Source organism: Ictidomys tridecemlineatus, chromosome 9, assembly GCF_052094955.1.
Source record: "Ictidomys tridecemlineatus isolate mIctTri1 chromosome 9, mIctTri1.hap1, whole genome shotgun sequence".
Classification (NCBI taxonomy): domain Eukaryota; kingdom Metazoa; phylum Chordata; class Mammalia; order Rodentia; family Sciuridae; genus Ictidomys; species Ictidomys tridecemlineatus.
Window position 1 is genome coordinate 94,085,212 of NC_135485.1, and position 19,880 is coordinate 94,105,091.

At 38.1% G+C, this 19,880-nt stretch overlaps 1 protein-coding gene across 5 annotated transcripts in view; it reads right to left on the minus strand.

The window, feature by feature from the left end:
* The window catches only part of Egf (epidermal growth factor), an 87,673-nt gene extending 68,802 nt beyond the window's left edge, over window positions 1–18,871 (minus strand). For 3 of the 5 annotated variants that reach the window (XR_013426025.1, XM_078021810.1, XM_078021809.1), the window contains exon 1: window positions 18,234–18,870. Coding sequence is in view for 3 of the 5 variants with exons in the window: in XM_078021810.1 (XP_077877936.1) it covers window positions 18,234–18,360 (127 nt within the window). In the remaining 2 variants the exon portion in view is untranslated. Of the gene's footprint in view, window positions 1–3,054; window positions 3,156–18,233 lie in introns of all 5 variants that reach the window. The other 2 variants (XM_078021812.1, XM_078021811.1) reach the window with 2 other exon arrangements.
* Window positions 18,872–19,880: the final 1,009 nt, after the last annotated feature.

A 19,880-nucleotide genomic window follows, 5' to 3' on the forward strand; every position in this document is an offset into this window, starting at 1 on the left:
GATTTTAATTGTGTCCTTTGGAAGTAAAATTTCAAATATTTTGGAAATAGGCCCCTTTTCTGTGGCCTAATCTGAGAACTTGGAGTCATTAAAAAAAAAAAAAAAAGAAAAAAACAAAAAGAAAAAAGAAAGTCTTAAATGGGAGCAGGAAAAATTGAAAAGTCATCATTTTTCAAGTTCAGAAATATTTTCACTGATTGGCATTGTCATATAAAATACAGGATGCTCAGTTGAATTATAATTGCTTATATAGGCTGAGGATCCCTAATCTGAAATCTACAATCCAAAATTCTCCAAAATCCAAAACTTTTTAAGTATCTACATGATACCAAGTGGACAATTTCATGCCTGATGAATAGAGTGATGGATAGAGGTCAAAAAGCAGGCACACTAAAAATATTGTATAAAATTATCTTTAGGCTATGTATATGAAGCATATATGAAACATAGAGGAATTTTGTGTTTAGACTTGGAACCCAGCCCAAAGATTTCTCATTATGTGTATGAAAATATTCAGTAATCCAAAAAATATGAAATATGAAACACTTCTATGCATTTCAGATAATGGACACTCAACCAGAACATTGTGTGGGACTTGCTCACAATAAAAAATTATTCTCTATTTATCTGAAATTTCTAATTTAGCTCAGCGTCTTGTATTTTTATTTGCTAAATCTGGGTGGTAGACCTCGGATTTCTCGGTTCCTACAGGGTTTTGCTTTGTACCTATACCCATATCTGGCGTCCTGTTCTGGGTAATGTCCACCTCCCTGCTCTGATTCCCCTGTTCTCAACAGCTTCTTGGACACTGGTCCTTTCTTAGAGACTTTGGCACTCATTACTGATTGACTTCAAGTAAAGCTTGTCATTGATGCTCCAAGATTGACTCCAGGGGATGGCTTCAACCCCTGCAGCCAAGCTAGATTCCTTGGTTTCTCCTGACCAAAGGGTATGTGATGATAATTTTATACAATATTTTCAGATACAGTGGAACCACTGGGTGAGTGAGGGGTTGGAGGAGAATAGTAACATATTCTTGCTTCCCTGCTGGGCTTTCTCCATTCTGTTTGAATATTAAACCTTAATACCTTAACGAGTCTTTTTAAAAAAAGTATTTATTGTTAAAAGGATTAAACAAAATGAGGGAATAACAACTTTCTATACAAGGATCATGTTCTAAAGTCAGAAAGCATTAACTCCACTTTAGAGGATATATCAGAATAGAGATATGAGAAGCAGGGAGAACTGTAAGATCATAAGAATGTGCAACAGGTACCACTGTATGTGTCTAAGAGAATGAGCTTGAATCCCTTTTTCCATTTCTTTTTATCGACACCAACCCCCTCCACAATGGGTCAGGTTCATTGCTATTGCAGTTGTGGGAGCACAGAGTTATCTTAGAAAAAATGGAAAGGGTATGTGATGGGGAGCCTGAGGCCTGGCTGCCATTCCTGGCTGACAAGCTTCTCTGAATATCTCAAAGGATCTCCCCTGCCTGTATTATTAGAGAAAAAAAATGAGATTACTGATGTGAAAACATTTGATTAATCATGGAGGACCACATATGTGTAATCTGCTTTGGTTATTTCCACAGCCAAGGACTCAAGACATAGTTTTGTTCCATTGTATTGATTTGAACCCAGGGACTAGAATGTTGGTATAACTGACTTCCAAGTCAGCAAAATAAATCCTGAAGAAAAGAAAGACAATAGGAACAGGCAGTCTGAATACACAGCTATTAAAGTGTGGGCCACAGATGACTTCAGTCTTATAGATCTGTTACCAAGAGTTCTCTTTGATATGTGCATCATGCCTTCTCTGTAAACTGAATTAATGTGTCCAACACATATTATTAATTTTCTAATGCATTGATACATTGGTGAAATTGATAAAACATTGATTTAAAAGTTTTACTACATTGGTAGTTTCCATGAAAAAAGAACTCTGACCATTTTAGTATTCTCTGTCCCAGAACATACTACAGTCTTTTGTACATAATAAGTACCCAAAAACCTTTGAATAAAGCCACAAATTAATTAAGAAATAATTGTGTCATGTTTATTTGTCTGAGTTTTTACCAACAGAAACAAAGCCAAAGAGTATGGCAGTCAGATATATCAAATTCATGAAAGTGGAATCTATCCTGGGGTGGATATTTAGTAACAGAGGCAATAATAACAACAACAAATTTTAACATCATGGTCTCATTTATCCACCATACATCACCATACATCACCAGGCCAGATGTTAAAGTCAAATAAATCAAATAGAAATCTGAATACTTAAATCTGAAGAATCCTTAGATCCATACACAAATCATAGCATTAAGACACAAATCACATCATTAATCCTGTAATTTTTCAAAACTCAAATACAGAATGATTCTAAAAATACTAAATCTAGGGCTGGGGTTGTGGCTCAGTGTAGAACACTCGCCTAGCATGCGTGAGGCAATGGGTTCGATCCCTAGCACCAAATAAAAATAAACAAATAAATAAAGGTATTGTGTCCATCTACAACTTAAAAAAATGTTTTTAAAAATACTTAATCTAAGTATGAGTAACCAATGTATTTTATCCTCAGATTTTGCTTATCCGGGGATAAATCAGAGCACCCAAAATTTGGCATCTTAGAACTAGAAGCCTCAAGACATTACCTATTTCAATATTTCCCAAAATTGTTCAAAAAAGTCACACTGTATAAGTATGTGTATGTGAAAGTGTATGTGTGTGTGTGTGTGTGTATGTGTGTGTGTGAATGTGTGTGCATGGGTGCGATACAGATTTCTTCCTTTAAGATTCTAATTCTTTCAGCAGAGCTGAGCTTAGGACTAGGAACCTTTCTTGAACAGACTCTGCAGGCGATTCTCATATCTTAGTGAATTTGAAAAACATGAAACTAGTTAAGAGGAAGAAATGTAATGATGCTTCCCAAAGCCCTGCCCCTAGTGGGTGATGGAGTTAGAACTGAAAACTGGCACTGCCCTTCCAATCTGTCACCCTCCCTCCAACTTTCCCACCTGGGTCCAGGTTGTCATATGTCAAGACCTCTCACCTTCATTTCACTTGTGCAGCTGATTCTAATTCCACTTCCCTCAAAACACTGTTCAGCTTCCTTCCACTGTCAGCATCCTTTCATGTAAACCAGGGCCTGGGCTGAATATTTGTGACATGAAATATGATGTAAAATAAAATTAAATACTTTAAGAATTAGGGGCAGTGGAATGTCATTATTGTACAGCCACTGGTAATGCTAAATAAATCCGTGTTTTCTTCCACCCTGTCAAGGACTCTATCAACACCAGTGTGCGGTGCGATATGTGGATTTGAATGTCAGCAGAGTGTGTGTGTTTGAACAGCAAAAGCTTTCCCACGACAAAACCTTCGGCGTTTATTTGGGGTGCAGTTCAGTTAGAAGGAAATGCATGGAAAATCAAACATCATTTCTAAGGAACACAAACCCAAAGACCACAAACAGGTCACAGCCAATCAATTGGAACCTCTGGCTTTTCAACCTGGGGATTCGTAGGGGATCTTCGTGAATAAGAAATAAAGGAGTCCAGAATGTTTGAAGCATATTGAAGACTTTCCTAAGTGACGACAAAACCTGAGGCCTTCTTGGCACAGAAGGCCAGTAACAAAAATCAGGCTTTGGTTGAAGTAGGCAGGAGAAACAGAATATTTTAGAACAAGAAACTCTCTACCTTCCATGACAGAGGTTGGAGTCTGGGGAACTAGCCCACACAGGTAAAGTAAAAAGATCCTTTGACTGCCTTCTGCTGGCCTTGGGGGCAAAGGCTCATGGGAGCTATGACAGAAGCGCATGAACAAGAAATTCAAGTCTTCTCTCAGGTCCCAATCTGCTACCTGCCCTCACCACCACAAGCTTCTTCCCTGAATCTGGAAATAGACTGAAGGTTCATAGAACAAAGAAAGTGAAAAGGAAACATAGAAATTTCCAGATTCAATGACACCATGAGAGAAGAATGTAGCTTTAAACTGATGGACCTGCTGCAAGAAGGCCTGTCAGCTCCTCCCACAGCTGGCTCCCACCTCCCCATGAAGCCCCTGAGAGCAGCCACTTATCACCACTCCTCAGGGAGCTGACCTGAACGCTATCTTAGGTTTTATGAAGTGCAGAAAGTTTTATTTCACAACAAAAGACCATCTCATCTCTCTCTCTCTCTCTCTCTCTCTCTCTCTCTCTCTCTCTCTCTCTCTCTCTCTCTCTCTCTCTCTCTCTCTCTTCAATTATGTTCCTTAAAAGGGCACAAACGAATTTACTTTCTTGGACAACCACAACTTTCCTCTCAGTGTATTCATAAATGTCAAAATTCAAGGCAGGTGAGAATGAAGTCAAATGATTCAAAGAACACATCCAGACAGGGTGGCCAGGAAATTTGAATGTAAGGCTAAATTCTATAAAGAACAATGGGGATTGATTTTGATGTTGCTTCCTGAAAAATGTGAATGAGAATGGCCACCCTCGACCTTGAACAGTGGTCAAGGGTCATGTGTCCTCCAGAGCAAAACACAACCCCTGCCCTACTCACAGCTATGTTCCTTCAATCTACAGAGGCATGTACCCAAAATCTCAGCACAGGAATCAAACCTTGCAAGTTCTGCAAAATTGTGTTGTAGGGGACAGACAAGCAGGGCACTGAAGATAGCAGGAAACAGTTTTATTTGGCTGCAGCCAGGTTCAGAGGGTAAGGATATTGCTGTAGTCAATTAACCCCTTGAACCCCAGTTCAGGTAGTTTCAGAACTTTATACCCAGCATGTAAGGGAAGGGGCTTACACATTCACAGTCTGCACAAGTTCACATAAAAGCAGCTTTTACTTTCACTCTTTTGAGCAAGTTAACCCTTCAAGGACAACACCTGAGAAGGGGAGAGCTTCTTCTCCCCTTTCTTTCCTCCCCCTGCCAGCTGTTACCACAGAGCCCAATTGGTAACTTCTCTTATCTTAGAAATATAGACATCTCTGTGAAGCTCCAGCTCAAGGCCAGAGGCCTTTTTAAAAAAAAGGATCTGTCTTTTTATTATTACATTTTGCATTTGCAAACACACTTTTACAAACTACTATACTGGATAGATGTTTGTGAAAAACTAGTAAAGGGGTGTTCAGCTCTTTTGTAGAGACTCTTTTACTGATAGTCCTAAAATCAATTATGGTGAAGATTTCTGGAGAAGCTTAGTTAAGATTTTCTCTGCAGGAGGAGGTGCCACTACAATTGCACTTGGATTTTTTCCCCCCTACTAGGGGCTTCTCAGAGTTTTTACCATGCTGTTACACATGTTAATACTCCAGGAAGGTGGGGTAGGAGGTGAATAGCATTGGAATAGTAAAAGCCCCTATCTGTGTGTTTTCACTGGGGTAAAACATTCGATATTATTTCATTTAATTGGGTAACACTAGGAGGTAAATGCTCTTATCTCCAATTTACAAAATAAGAAAATAAAGTTCAGAGCAGTTAACTTGCCACAAGTCACAAGGCCAATAAGTATCTTCGAGGAGATATTAAGATGTGACTTTCTCATCTCAGATCCTGGCTTCTAAGCATTAGGCTCAACTGCTTACCCCAAATTGGACGCACCAGGAACTCTTAGGATTTAGAGTGTTTTAGTTTGATTTTGTTGGGGGAACACACTGCAGCAAATGCTGTTCCAGGCATAGTCACTATCAGGCTGGATTCTCTACCCCGGTGTTCTAGGGACTAATTATAAAGTAGGACCCTTCAAGTAGATTCCTGTAGTTACATCGCCTGGATAACTTTATATCTAATTCCGTAATGTATTGCATTCCATACGTAATGCATTCTCTGCATTCCTTGGCTCAGCACTCCTTTCTCCCTCTTCCCAGAGAGCAGTGTAACACTTCCAAATCTTTCTCTGTTCCTATCACCTAGGACTCCCACCTTTGTCATTCTTGCCTCCCTATGTAATCACCCTGGATTATCATCCAAGCTCAAGATCACATCTGTAGCATCGCTTATTGTCTTCTAAGGTAACAGTCACAGATTCTAGGAATCAAGACACAGAAATATGTGGGGGCCATTTTTAGCCTCCAACAGCTAATGATATTATGAAGCCATTGTTTTGAACTGGACTCCTTTATTAGGCCTCGAAAGACCAGACTAAACTGCACCAATATGATGTCAATCATTCTGAGTGCCTTATAATCATACAGCTTTAAAGAAGCAGATAGATTCCCAAACAGTTTTTCCTCAAAGTAGAAGATTTCATTATACCAGAGTCAGTAGGAGGTCCCTTCTGCTTTAATGCTTACAAAAAATTAAACTGATCCATCTGTTTATTTTTTTCCTTCCTCTTGTTGCAATTTCTTGTCCCTACCTTACAAAACCTGCTATTTTGAAGAATGTAGGCTGCTCCAATTAATGACTCTCAAATAGGAGCCAATTAGAACTATAACAATTTTTTTTTTTGGTAATTTTTCTTCTGACATGATGTTGAACATCTTTTCCTGAGCTTATTTGCCATCTTTATATCCTTTTTGTTGAAGTTGTGGTCCTTTGTTTATTTTTAAAGTGATTTGTTTTGTTATTGTAGCATTTGAAATGTTAACAAAAATAAATTTTGGATATACATCTTTTGTCAGGTATACGATTACAAATGCTTTTTCCAACATAAGCTTGGCTTTTTATCCTTCTGTCATTGCCTTCGCTAGAATAACCTTGATTTTGATGTACAATTTATCAACTTTTTCTTTTATAGATTCTGCCTTGTTATCATATCTCAGAACTCTTTTTTGTTTGTTTGTACTGGGGATTGAACCGAGGGGGCTCTATCCTTGAACTATATCCCCAGCCCTTTTTATTTTTTATTTTGAGACAGGATCTCACTAAAATTGCCCAGGCTGGCCTCAAACTTTCAACCCTCCTGCCTCAGCCTCGAAAGTAGATGGGATTATAGGTGTGCACTGGGCTCAGAAATTTACTTAACCCCAGGACACAAGATATTTTTTCTTTAAGTTTCTTAGTATTATATCTTAAAATTAGATCTGTGATGCATTTTGAGTCAATCTTTATGTTAGGTCCACAGTTCTGGTTGAGATTCATTATTTCGTTTGTAGATGTCTAGGCACATAGACATCTAGATATCTAACTGGCCCAACACTATGTGGTGAAGGTGATCCTTTTCCCACCAAATGACTTTTGCACCTTTGTCAAAGATCAATGGGCATAGTTTTATGAGTCCACTTCTGTATTTTCTATTCTAGTCCATTAGTTAATATGTCTATCTCTGGGCCAATACTATAGTCAGTATAATTTTTTGCATAACAGGCAACACTGTTACAATGTTTCTGTGCTGTAGGGAATTCTTCATCTTAAGAAAGCAGTTTAAATATCCCTCTGATTTTCAACATAAGTTGTACTCACTTTTATTTAAAGACTACCACTGCCATTTTAATGCAGTCACCAACATTAAGAATTAGGAGAGTTTTTTCATACTCTCTCTCTCTCTCTCTCTCTCCCACACACACACATACACCTCACAAGGCAAGACTCAGAGATCACTATCCTGATTTATCTACTGATCCCTATGTTTTCAACTCTCTGGTGTATATCTCCAGTTGGGGATGTCCTTCAACCCCAGAAGTCCCTCTGCATATTAAAAAGTAAGATTATACAACAGTTTCTGATTTGTATTTAGTTTGAATTTGATAAAGAGGTTTAAAAATCTGATTCAATATATTTTTATATTTGGTCTTTAGCAGCTGTCATAGAGAAAAAAAATATTTTACCATTATATGGAAAGAAAGAAATGCTTCGTTGGCTATATTTACATAATCCCAATCCCAAAATTTATCTTTTCATTATTCCATGAATTATTCATAAACTTTGTTGAGTTACACTTGCAAACTTCTGTTTTCCCAGGTTTTAATCAGTAAATCAACAAACTAACTAGAAAGGTTGCACTTTGTGTTTTAACAAATGGATCAAAAGGAACAAAAAGTTATTTATCTGGAAGATTTTTTAAAACATTTTTAGAAACTGTTCACAGGTATTTTAAGAATGTAAATATGAGCGATTTTAATAGGTGCCATATTAGAATTGACTCTACAGCAAAATCATGTAACAATGAAAACATTTCCAATGTCTGTTTTCAAATTACTATCTTTTTGTTTAAATTTCTTACAATTAGCAGTCATTTTCTCATTCACTATTAAGATGTCACCTTCAACTTAGATAAAGTTTTGATATTCTGGTTATTTTTTAAGTACTATATTATTGACATCTGTTTATAATTACAGAAAAAGTTGATAAATTGAAATATTTGTCTTTTTTCTTAAAAAAAGAATAATATGTAATATTTGATTGTTCTTCTAAGTGCTTTGATAGTGGTATTTTCATGGTTCCTCCTCATCCAATAAAATGCATCGTAAGAATCTGGCTTAGTTTTATTTTATATGAGTGATTACACCAGTGGCACCCATAGCTCTTCATGCAATTTCACTTTCAACTTCTTTGCTCCACCAACTTGCTGTGAAGGCTGCAGTGGAATTACCAACCATTTTTTCTTTGATGTTTGTTTTCATAGAACATATTTTAATATGTAAACAAGACATTTCTGGTTTATGAGAATTTTCACTATGAAGATTTCTTCTCTGATACATCTTTCCTTCACCTGGTTCATGAAAGAGAATCATACTTCTCTGTGCATTTCATTGTTTAAACAGAGGAATGCATAAATGTGGCTAAGCTTATTGGCACTGGAGACAGAATGCTCATGTTGATTCTACAGGATCCAACACTATTAACTGAGTGATTTCAGCTCATTACTTAACCCTCTGTGTCCTTGTTATGTCTTTTATTTATTTATTTATTTATTTATTTATTTATTTATTTATTTTTTAAGAGAGAGAGAATTTTTTAATGTTTATTTTTTAGTTTTCAGCAGACACAACACCTTTGTTTGTATGTGGTGCTGAGGATCGAACCCGGGCCGCACGCATGTCAGGCAAGCGCGAAACCGCTTGAGCCACATCCCCAGGACAAAAAGTGAAAGCCTTGTTATGTCTTTTAAACAATTGAGGAAATAATACTTCATGGGATTGTTATCAAGAATAAAAAAAAAATTAATTCATTAAGGTGCTTAGAATCTTGCCTGACCCACAATGAGTTCTTGGTAAATATTAGCTAATATTTTCAAGAAAATAAAAATACAAAAAATAAATAAAATTAAAATAAAGTATAATAAAAATATAAAATATAATTAATTAATTTTAATTTTATTGTAAGTTTTTTGGTACCTCTTTTATCAAATTTCCAGTGATACTTTCTGTGCAGTTTTGAAGTCTTACTGACAAAGGAACACATTCTCATGCATTGGCCTGTGGTTTCCCATGTATTATTTTAGTGACATTTTACCACCACAGGAAGCAGGAGGAGCAAGTACTTTGCCAATAGCACAAGGCTTTTCCCTTTTTCTGTAATGTAAGAGAGCTCCAAAGAGTCTTCTGACTTTTTATCAGTAAGCTTAGTAAATGTGGTCTTAAATATTAGAACATGGAACACAACAGTAAAAATTATACAAAGTTGTTTTCAGATTCTGGAAACCCATTTTTAAATATCTCACTTGTCCCGGTAGCTAAATATGACAACTAACTTATTAAGCACATTTTACAATTTTTGTGAGGTACATCACTAGAAACAGCAAGAGTAAAACCATTTTTCAGTCTGTCTCCTTGTTAATTTCCCCATATTTCTTGTTTAAGAGAGTGACATTGCTTTCTGTTCTTAGGTAGCAACATAGAGCTCATTCCAGAAGTAAAAGAGACAGGGCTGCCTTCCTCTCATTATTGTCTTTGGCTTGCAATATTTGTTTTGTCTACAATCTCTAGTTTCTTTGAAGAAAGGTTTTAAACTACTTGTTGAATTTCATAAAAGTTAGTTTTAAGAAAATCAAGTAGTAATATGTGTAAGTTATTAGGTAAATCGTAGCCCACCCCACCTCTAGCCCCTGGCATTGTGGAGTCCCACTGTCAGCCCAAGCACAGAGTTCATGTTGAACAAATATTGTGGCTTGATTTGAATTAATCCAGTGGTATAATGTACATAAAAGAAAATGTCAATCCTATTTTCAAAGTACTTTCAACATAGAGAACTAGTAAGATGTGTTCCTTAAGCCAATTTAAAATTGTTAACCAATAAAATTATTTTATTGAAGGCCTTTCAACAATGCATCTTGGGAGGTGTTGTGTGCATTGTGATTTTGCAAAATAAGAATCCTGGACACTGAGCTGCAGTCCTGGGAGGATCCTAAGTTGCCTCCTGGCATTTCAGTTTCTCCTCTACAGCAGGAGGTAGGTGGCTAGATGATCCTGAGAGCTCTCTCTAATTTAATATTTAGCAACTTTAATTTCTATCCGCCTCAATTATGAAACTTGGTAGTTTCCATGTTTGTGGCATTTTTGTAAAAAAGGCTTAAGCTCGTGGGAAATTCCTAGATAAATGTTATTCACCTTAACCTCTACTTTCTGTGAAATGTTTCTTTCTGTGTGCTTCTTTATACTTCAAATACTAGATCAATAATGTCATTAGGAGCTCTACTAAAGAAAATAAAACATAACTCAAAACAACTTCCCCCAAGAGACATTAAATGCTCCATACCCTGAAAGAAGTCTAAAACATTCATCAACTGATTAAATGTCTAAAAATTTTATTGGAGGTTCAAAATTTGATTTGGCTCTTATTTTGTCACCAACACATTACTTTATTCTTTTACTATTTTTAAGTGATGTTTCTGAAATCACAAGTTTAAGCATAAATATTTGCCTACTGATACTACAACTCTGAGTGTTCCTGATAAACAAAAGAAAATTTTAAAATGTTGAAGTCTATACATTTTCTGACTCCAGTATCACTGTTCTCATTAATCTTACCCAGGTCAGTGCTAAGTTCTGGGTCCTAGTTGTATGTATAGCTAAAAAAATATATAGATTAAAAATTGTTTATATAATTTTCTTGAAATGTTGAAGGCAAATGTAATAAATAGCAAGAATAACCATTTAGGAAAAAATAATTAATTGGGGATTCTATGCTATACCTAATCATCAAGGATAACAACAAATCAAAAAGAACACCCTGGTTAAAATGATCACTTGGACTTGACTTAACTCAATAAATCAACTTTAGACTTCTCTAAGCATCATTGATAATTTGAAAAAAAAAAGTGGGCATTAAAAAAGTTACACAAGGCATAAGTCTCAGAGACTTCGAACTTGGACTTTTGGCCAATGCTAGAAGACTATGGAGTCTCTTGGAAATGGACTAAATATATTTTGCATTGTGAGATGGGCATGAGCTTTTGAGAGCTGGGGGCAGAATATTATGATTTAGGTATAAGGCATCCCCCAAAAGCTCATGTGTGACACAATGCAAGAATTTTCAGGGGTAAAATGATTAGATTATGAAAGGTGTTACCTAATGAGTAGATAAAGATAATATGAAGCATAATAATAAGCTAAATATTATCCCCTAATTTCTTTATCTTAAAGTCTTAATTACTCTGATTTGAAATAATTCATAGAACATGCTTTTATAGTATTGACTCTTTAAAACTTATAAGTAAATAAATAATATATTGGGATGTGCTCCATAATAAATGTGGAGAAGTCTCGACACAGTGGATATGAAGTGCAAACATTTAAACTTGACCTCCAGGACTCCATAGGTTTCCCCAGTTTCTCTTTGATACAAGTTCTTCTCTTTAGAACCTGACCTAAGGTGTGAACAATGTGCCTGCATGATATCCTTGTACAAGGAACCATTAGTAATGCAAATCTCATGCCTTTGTTCTTACTGTTCCTGTATTCTCCTCCATCACCCTCTTCAGCCTTGTGCACATCTACTAATCTTAACTTCAGCATTTCCTCTAGGAGGCAATTCCAGATCTTACAAACTTCCCTCTGGGAAGAACTCACTACTTCAGTTGTGGCTTACATGCAATTTCTTTCCTCTGTAGATGCAGAAGAGCACCTCTAGTATTTCCTCGGTTCTTTTGTGCCATTCTTTCTATAATTAAAAAAACAAGGAGCCTGTCCAAAGATCTGGCGCCGTCTGTGCTGTTGTGTCCCTTCTCAGGGCTGCTGACCCCACTGCCAGGCTCCAGAGCCATCCTTCAGCAAGGTCAAAGTTCTACCTGCCAGACTCCCCAAAACTCAACAAATCTGACTGACTGAAACTTGGGCTGACCTTGGGTACCAACAGCTTCCTGTGGTCCTCTCTCATCAAACAACATAATCAAGACGTTTTAGAGTATAAAAGAAGAAATTGTTTGGATTAAACTTTGGAGATACTAATATAGTATGTTCCATATAATGATTATAGAAGACCTTCTGGATTCACCAATCTATTGAGTTTTGAATGTCAGAGAAAATTATATGTGAATATATATGAAGTCAGAATTTGTGTTTTGCTTGACTAAATGAAAGAAACAGAAGGGGGAAAAAAGGTCCATGAAGAAAAAAGGAAGAAAGAAAAATCACACAAGGCAAAAAGGTGTTTCTAATGTCTTGGCTTATAATGTTTGGTTAATAGCCAATATTATTGGAAACTCCCTACATATCAGTCAAGATTCTAAGCATTTTACATTAATTAATTTCATCTTAATAACTATTCTATGAGATAGGAACTAGCAGCTCATAACAGCTATGTAATCAGACCTTATCAATTTAGGAGCTCAGGCCAAACACGCCATGCCAGGTACAATACATTGACAGGGACCAGAGGACTACTTCATCCAAAGTAGGCAAGCCAACAAGCAAGTGTGACACCAGCACCACCTGCCCCAAACTACTCCATTTTGTCCTTTGCAGGACCAATTCACTTCTGGAATGCACCAACAATTCATTCTCCTTAATATATATCCCGAGTTTCAAAAATGGCATTTCCTTCCGTCCCAGAAATAATAACACCTGGTAGTTTCATATGCATCGACATAGTATTAAAAGAGAGATCCACGGGCTGGGGCTGTAAAGTGGTAGAGCACCCGCCTCGCACGTGTGAGGCAGTGAATTCGATCCTCAGTACCACATAAAAATAAATAAAGATATTGGGTCCATTTGCAACTAAAAATAAATAAATAAGTAAATAATAATAAAAGGGAGATCCATGCATAGAGCACTTCTGTTCAGCTTCATTTCAGAAGATAATGCATCAGTGTTAAAAGATAGTCACTTATTGTGGGCCTACTTGGTGCTTTTTAAATGCATTGAGATTCTGGATGGAACTTTTCCTTCACATGCTTTATTTTTTCCCCTGATATGAAATCTTTGCTGCGATTCATTAGAAAAATCAGGGGATATAAAAGTTATAGTAGTTTTTCAATTTTGTCTTCCAAAATACAATAAAGCTTTTGATCCACTTAGAGCATTTAAAATTCTCAACACTATTGCTTGAGTTTAAAAGATACAAGTCTCCTGTACTGGGTAGATTAACATTAATGACAGTAACCTTTGTGATTCCCCTGCATACCAAGGAGAGGCTAATTCCTTTGAGTTGATAATCCTATAGTAAACAATAATATGTGCTTCAGATGGAGGGAGGAAAACACCAGAAGTTCCTTGGTATTTTCTGCCTCTGGGCCTGTTTGTAAAACTCATAAGAGAAGGTGCCCATGTGCACAGGGTTGGTATCAGTGGGCACAGGACAATAGTGAATTTGACTGATATTCCATCTTTGACCTATGGATACTGGAATAGTGTCTCTGGAAGAAAAACAAACTTCTTCAAGGTCTTGAATTTTTAACCAGAAAAATATTGAAGTGGATAAAATGAAACACTCTAAATTGACACCGCACCACAGTCAAGGCAGCTACCACGATGATATTAGACTCTGTATCCTAGCAAACATCTGCCCAAAGAAAGAACCACCTGAGGGATGGAACCCACTTACAGCTCACCAAGCTTGTGCGTGGCACACTGACAGGCTGTTCTGAAGGAGGAAAGAAGCGGTGCCTTCCTGTTAAAGACCCTTATTACTGGTAGGGGACTTTGAAAGTCCATCAATACATATCACGACTCACCCTCACCATAGTTAGATGGGTCTCAAAGGCCTTTGCACTCACGGAATTCCTACAGACTAAGCATCTTAGGACATACTTTGAAACCCCAGACATTTCGAGATGTGAACATGCTTGGCTAGGCTTGGGAGAATCAGAAAATCAAGGTCCAAAGTAAAAACAAATACACATACCAATTTGAACTCCAGGCTTAGAAAGAAGGTCAAAAGGTGATGAGAGTAGTTCCTGCTCTCTATTTGGCTAAAACAACTGCAGTTTCTATTGATTTTCTAATTTCCAGAATAGAGAGGAAAGCTCTGGAAGACAATGTCAAGGAAAAGAGCAACTCCTAAATAAAGACTCATTTATACATGTTCTTCCACCATCGCCCTGGCAGGTTAATAACACTGATCACCTAAGACAAAAAGAGAAATGCATTTTCAGATACAGTCAGCATTCATGAAGTGTAAAGATCCTTCCTGTTTCATGTTTTTTCTTCTTTTACAGCTAGCAAAAATGTTCTTCATCCTTCCAGGCCCGATCTTAGTCACCTGCTTGTCATGGGCCCCAGCAAATGGTACAGCTGGCAAGGGACTGGAGTGATGGTATGGCAAGCCACCTCAGTGTCAGGAAACAACCTCTACAAAATGAGTCTGCGTTCTTAGTTCACCTAATATCCAGGTAATATTTCCTTTGTGGACAGCATTAACATTGTGGATAACAGTGTTGATCTATAGGCAAGAAGTGAACAGAGAGTGGGAACAATTTCATTCCAATCATCTTGATGTGGGGGGGGTCTCTAGTTGTGGTTTCTGTCATTCTTATTTCTTCCTCTAAGTTTATTCTAACATTAGAAACCATAGCATATCAAAACTAATATTTTGTTCCCCATTTCTAGGATTGCTCAAATTTGGTGTAAAACTAAACACTGAACTGAACTGCTTCATGGAAATCTGAAAATCTGTTGAAAAAGCTTTAGGAATTCTTTGAAAGAAAATGTGTTCTTTCCATTGGTGGCTCTAATGCACAGTCAGCATTAGAAACAAGCACGTTAACACAATACTGACAATAATCCCAAGAAGAGTGTATAATTATCTTTATTTTACAGTAAGTAAAATAAGACACCGAATTTACAAGCAGCAAGACTGGGATTTGAGCCTTGGCAGGTGATTTGTCTCCAAGATTTATCCTTTTATCAACTAAGCTCTACTAACCTTCAAAATCAAAAACCACTAGATATTTGGGATACCATTCACGTGGTGTACATAATAAATCCTTTTGCAATGTCTCTACAGTTGGATTTTTTAAAAAAAAAACTTTTGTATAACTTTGGCTGAAAAAACAAACAAGATTTGGATCTAGGAATTACTCTGGTTTGCACATGACTGGGAAACTGACCAAGCTTGACCCAGTACTGAAATCAGTGATTTCACTGTTTGCTGTTAAAAGTGATCTACCCAGCTGGTCAACTTCGTGCCACCCCAGGATTCCCTCCTGCAGCCAGCTCTCTGAGGCTGCACTTCTTCCTTGTCCTTCGTTTACCAAGAACATTCATATAAATGATTCAGGTACAGATGTCAGAAAGGAACTGCTGCTTCCTTCTCTTTGACATTTGTCCTCCAGGGAAAATGGGTTTGAAAGTTCAAAATCTACTTGTGATCCCAAAATTACTACTGTCCTCATCTATTTTGGCTGAACTAGAAGCAAAGAAAGCACTTGATTTATATAAAGGGAGTTGGGAATGGAAAGAAAACCCATTTTTGTGTTGCTATAACTTGGTTTCTCAAAGCAGTCACGTGAATAACAACCTTGCTTTTGTTTACCTGAATCTGGTTAGACCAGAAGCATTCTTCTTACTGGGTCTGGTTGGCCTTAGAGGTGGTCTGTTTCAATGTCCAGAGCAAGAGATGAGGCAAGTAGAATATAGAATATAAATGGGGGGGGGAAATAGATGATGTCACCATATCTATTTAAAGAGGAGAAAGAAATACTATCCTCTGAAATGTGTGGGAGTTTGCAGGGTGTGACCCAGGCAGTTATCAACTAACAGGAGACATAGAGTGTAAAGTAGGGGGTTTAAAATAGTGACTTACAAGGAATGTGGGAGCAAATTGGCAGAGTCACAAAGTGACATCCTGACATTCCACCCTCCATGGGGTCTGTCACTACACTGTTCAAAATAGGGAAACTCATGGTATGACCTGATCAAAGAAATTTAGCTAAGACATAGAGCCCAGAGGACATATATCAGGCATACTCTGCTAGTCATTCACTAGGTGCATTTCACATGGTATCTCTCTCCATCCCAGGGTTTGTACCGAGAGAGAGGGGTATGATTTCCCATTGATAATTCCGAGTTAACTGTTAGGAAGGAAGACAGCATAGATTTGCAATGAGATTTGGTTGCTTCTAAAGCCTGTGTTCTTCCGCTCTGATACAGTCTTCCTAACTCACTCTCCTTGTCCTGAGCTTCATGCTCATTTGGTACAACATGCCTCAGCAAAGGCACTTCTGAGCCATCAGCAAGGGTGACAAGGGACAAAAGGCATGGGCTCATATGCTAGTAGGAGTCCAACTGTTCCCTGAGACCCCAGGGCTGTGCATCAGTGTTTACTTCTGTAATTGTGTCCTTTCCTTGGGTTCCATTTCAGCAATCTGGGTTCTTCTTTCCTAGCCACTGGCTGCCCGTCAGCTCTTGCTGTCATCATCCCTCATATCCCATGGATCAGTCTACTAATGTAACTGTGTCCAAACGTTTTTTTACTTCTGTATCTGACATATGAGCGAGAGGTTCTTGGGGTTGTTTTTGTCTTTTAATTTGTTTTGAGACAGGGTCTCACTAGGTTACCAAATTTGCAATGCTCTTGCTATCGCCTCCTGAGTTGCTGAGATTACAGGCATGGACCACTGCACCAGGCTGTCACCCTCTTTTGGATTCTATTTTCTGGGATAATGTGATTAGCTGATCAAGGAAAGGACTCATTCATTCAGCAAGAATTTACTGAGTTCACACTAAGGAAACAGAAATGTTCTAGGTGCTAGGAACAGAGATAATTAGCATTCAGTTCCTCCTTCAAATACCCTAGTGTTCTTCTCACCTGTTAACAGCTGTGCCTGGTGACAGTCCTGGGACTGGGAGCACCTGATTTCCTCATGCCTAACTTCCCTAACGCCTGAGCCAGGACAGCAGTCCAGCCTTGGCAGTTTGATTCAGTTCTGTTCTTGTTCTCACGATTTTGTGCTGTCTGGCAGAGCTTTCTTTTTTTGGAAATGTTATTGGGTTTTCCTTGATCTATCTCTTTTTGGAAGCCAGATCTCAACTCCAAAGGGCAAATGAGAAGAAAGGAATGACAGGGCAGCTTGTACCCTTGAACAGATAGAACTGGCTGCCTCACCAGAGCCACCAGCTGAAGACCCTCCCAAGGAGTGAAAAATCATATCAACAGTGAGAGAGAGAATGTTCCTCAGGCAAGGGTCTCAGGCAGGAATGCAATTTGCATTCAGTAAAATTCCCATTTACTCTATGTTAAAAGCCCATTTAATATGAGAGAAGCGGTGGCTTAGTTACCGAGTGCCACTTCTCAGCAGTTCTCAGAGCTACAATGCACCTGTTACTAAGAACACTGGCGCTGCGTCAGGGCTTCAGAAACAGCAACAGTGGGGAGCAACAGGAGGAGGCTGAACTTGAAACTTTGGTTAATTTTCCACAATGATAGAATTACCTTTGCTCACTGTTCCCATTATTTACTGATTTGTAGCAACTTCTAAATTCTTATATACAGTTACCAAAAGAAGGATTTTTTTCTTTATGGTTTAAATAGAGACAGTTTCAAGAACAACCATTACCATATGTTTCCCCAATTTCCAACATAAATCCGATCAACTAGGTTAATAACCCCTCTCGTCAGAATGAACACTGAGGTTTACACGGGAAAAAAAAAAAAAAGTACTTTGCTACTTTAAAATGAGACACACTCACTGACACACAGAACAAACCAGTTGAAAACCATGACATTTTAGAGCTGGCAGCAGATGAACTCAAACAGTCAGTAAGGAAATAAATATGTCAGAAACAAAAATTAAGCAAATATACACACCTAAAGGCAAAACAGAAAAAAAAAAAACTGTCTAAATATACTAGATAGAGTGAACAGTCATCTGTGGGCAGTGTCCCCAGGGTGTGAGTTTCTTTTAATTGGATTACTTACCGACACAAGTGGAATTCCCATTTCCCAGGGGAGGGCCTTCCGAACAGCTCCAGGACTGTTGTGCTGAGATGCTAACAAAACTAAATTTTAAAACTACTGGCAATAGAAGGATAAGTAAGAGCAGCATAATCACGATGGGCTTAAACTCTCAATCGCCAAGAACTTGACTTTGTTCCAGCACAGCCCAGGCAAAGTGAGTCTGTCTGACCCCCAACTCCACCCCAGTCAGCCTTCTGCCCCGGGGCATCTTTTACTCTTTGGCCAGTTTTTCTTGCTACTGCTCTCCAGCTTCTTCTTCACCTCAAGAGAGCTTCCGAGTGCAGCCTCAGAAGGATCCAGGAAAGATTTCTTTATCTGAGTTTTCTTTGGAAGCCAGGAAGAAATACCTGACACCCTTATGACAAATTTCACAGAGGCTACTCTCTGGAGGCCTGTGGCTGACTTTGTTGTGACAGGCAGAGCTAGGCAAAAGGCTTAGAGAGAAAAAAAAAAAAAGAAGAAGAAAGAAAGAAAAAGAAAGAAAGAAAGAAAGGAAAGATTGATGAAAAGTTCCAACCACGACCCCAGGATGAGGTTGAAGAAGAAATATGTAGATAGGATTCCTCCCCAAACACGGTTTCTCTTTTTGAAAAGCAGAATGATTCCCCTTTCCTTTTTAAAGCTCGGTTGGCCCCACCTCCTCTCCTTTAGTGACACTTGAGTGAGGCTCTGTTTGCAAATGCGAATGTACGGGACAGGAAAGCAGGACTGGCTGCCAGAGAGGAGATAACTGCTACTCACCATAAATATTCTGGGCAGACCAGGGAAAAAAGCAATTAGGGGGCTGTGGAGGAGCCAATGTTGAGGTAACTGCTGAATATTGGCTGTGTTTGAATATCTTGAAGGATGGAGACATGATTAAACGATGCAGTGCATATAAATCAATGGTGAACAACACCGCTGATAATTCACATTTATAACAATTGATCACTCGCATGAGCAATACCAAAGATAATTCACCCTCAGCTCATTATTTGAATGAAATGTCAACACCAGCGCACATTCCCCGGGCTTAATCTTTTTTTTCTCCTGTATATTTTATAGCGGAATTTGAAAGATTATTCTTTCCAAATCAAAGGGAAATCCCTGAAGCCAAATGAAGAGATACAGTATGCACAGACACCTCTTCTTTCAGCGTGAGCATAATAAAATGTCACGAAGGGCCAGGAGTGCAGGGAGAGGAGCAGATTGTTATTATAGAGTCGTGTTGGAAAAATAAGTTGATAGTGTAAAAACTAGGAAGCATGGGCAACCCTGCATGGCTGAATGCAATTCCTTCTCAGATAATTTGTGATCTTTCCACATCTTGGTGATAGAAAGTGAAAGCTTGACTGTATCCATTAATTTTCTCCTGCACCACTCTTTACTTGGAGCAACCCCAGTCATTTCTTCAAGCGTACACCCAGGGCCCAGAAATACCCAGCTCAGGCAACTGTTTACACCAGATTTGATGAACAATGGAAATTTATGCCCATTTACTCCATCCTGGAAAACAGACCTTTTTTAAGTTGCCCCAAGGTAGTGTTCCAAATGCTAGTCTAAATGTAGATAAAGCAATAATCATGAAAATAAAAGTCTCAATAGTGGCCCAAGAAAACAGAACAACTC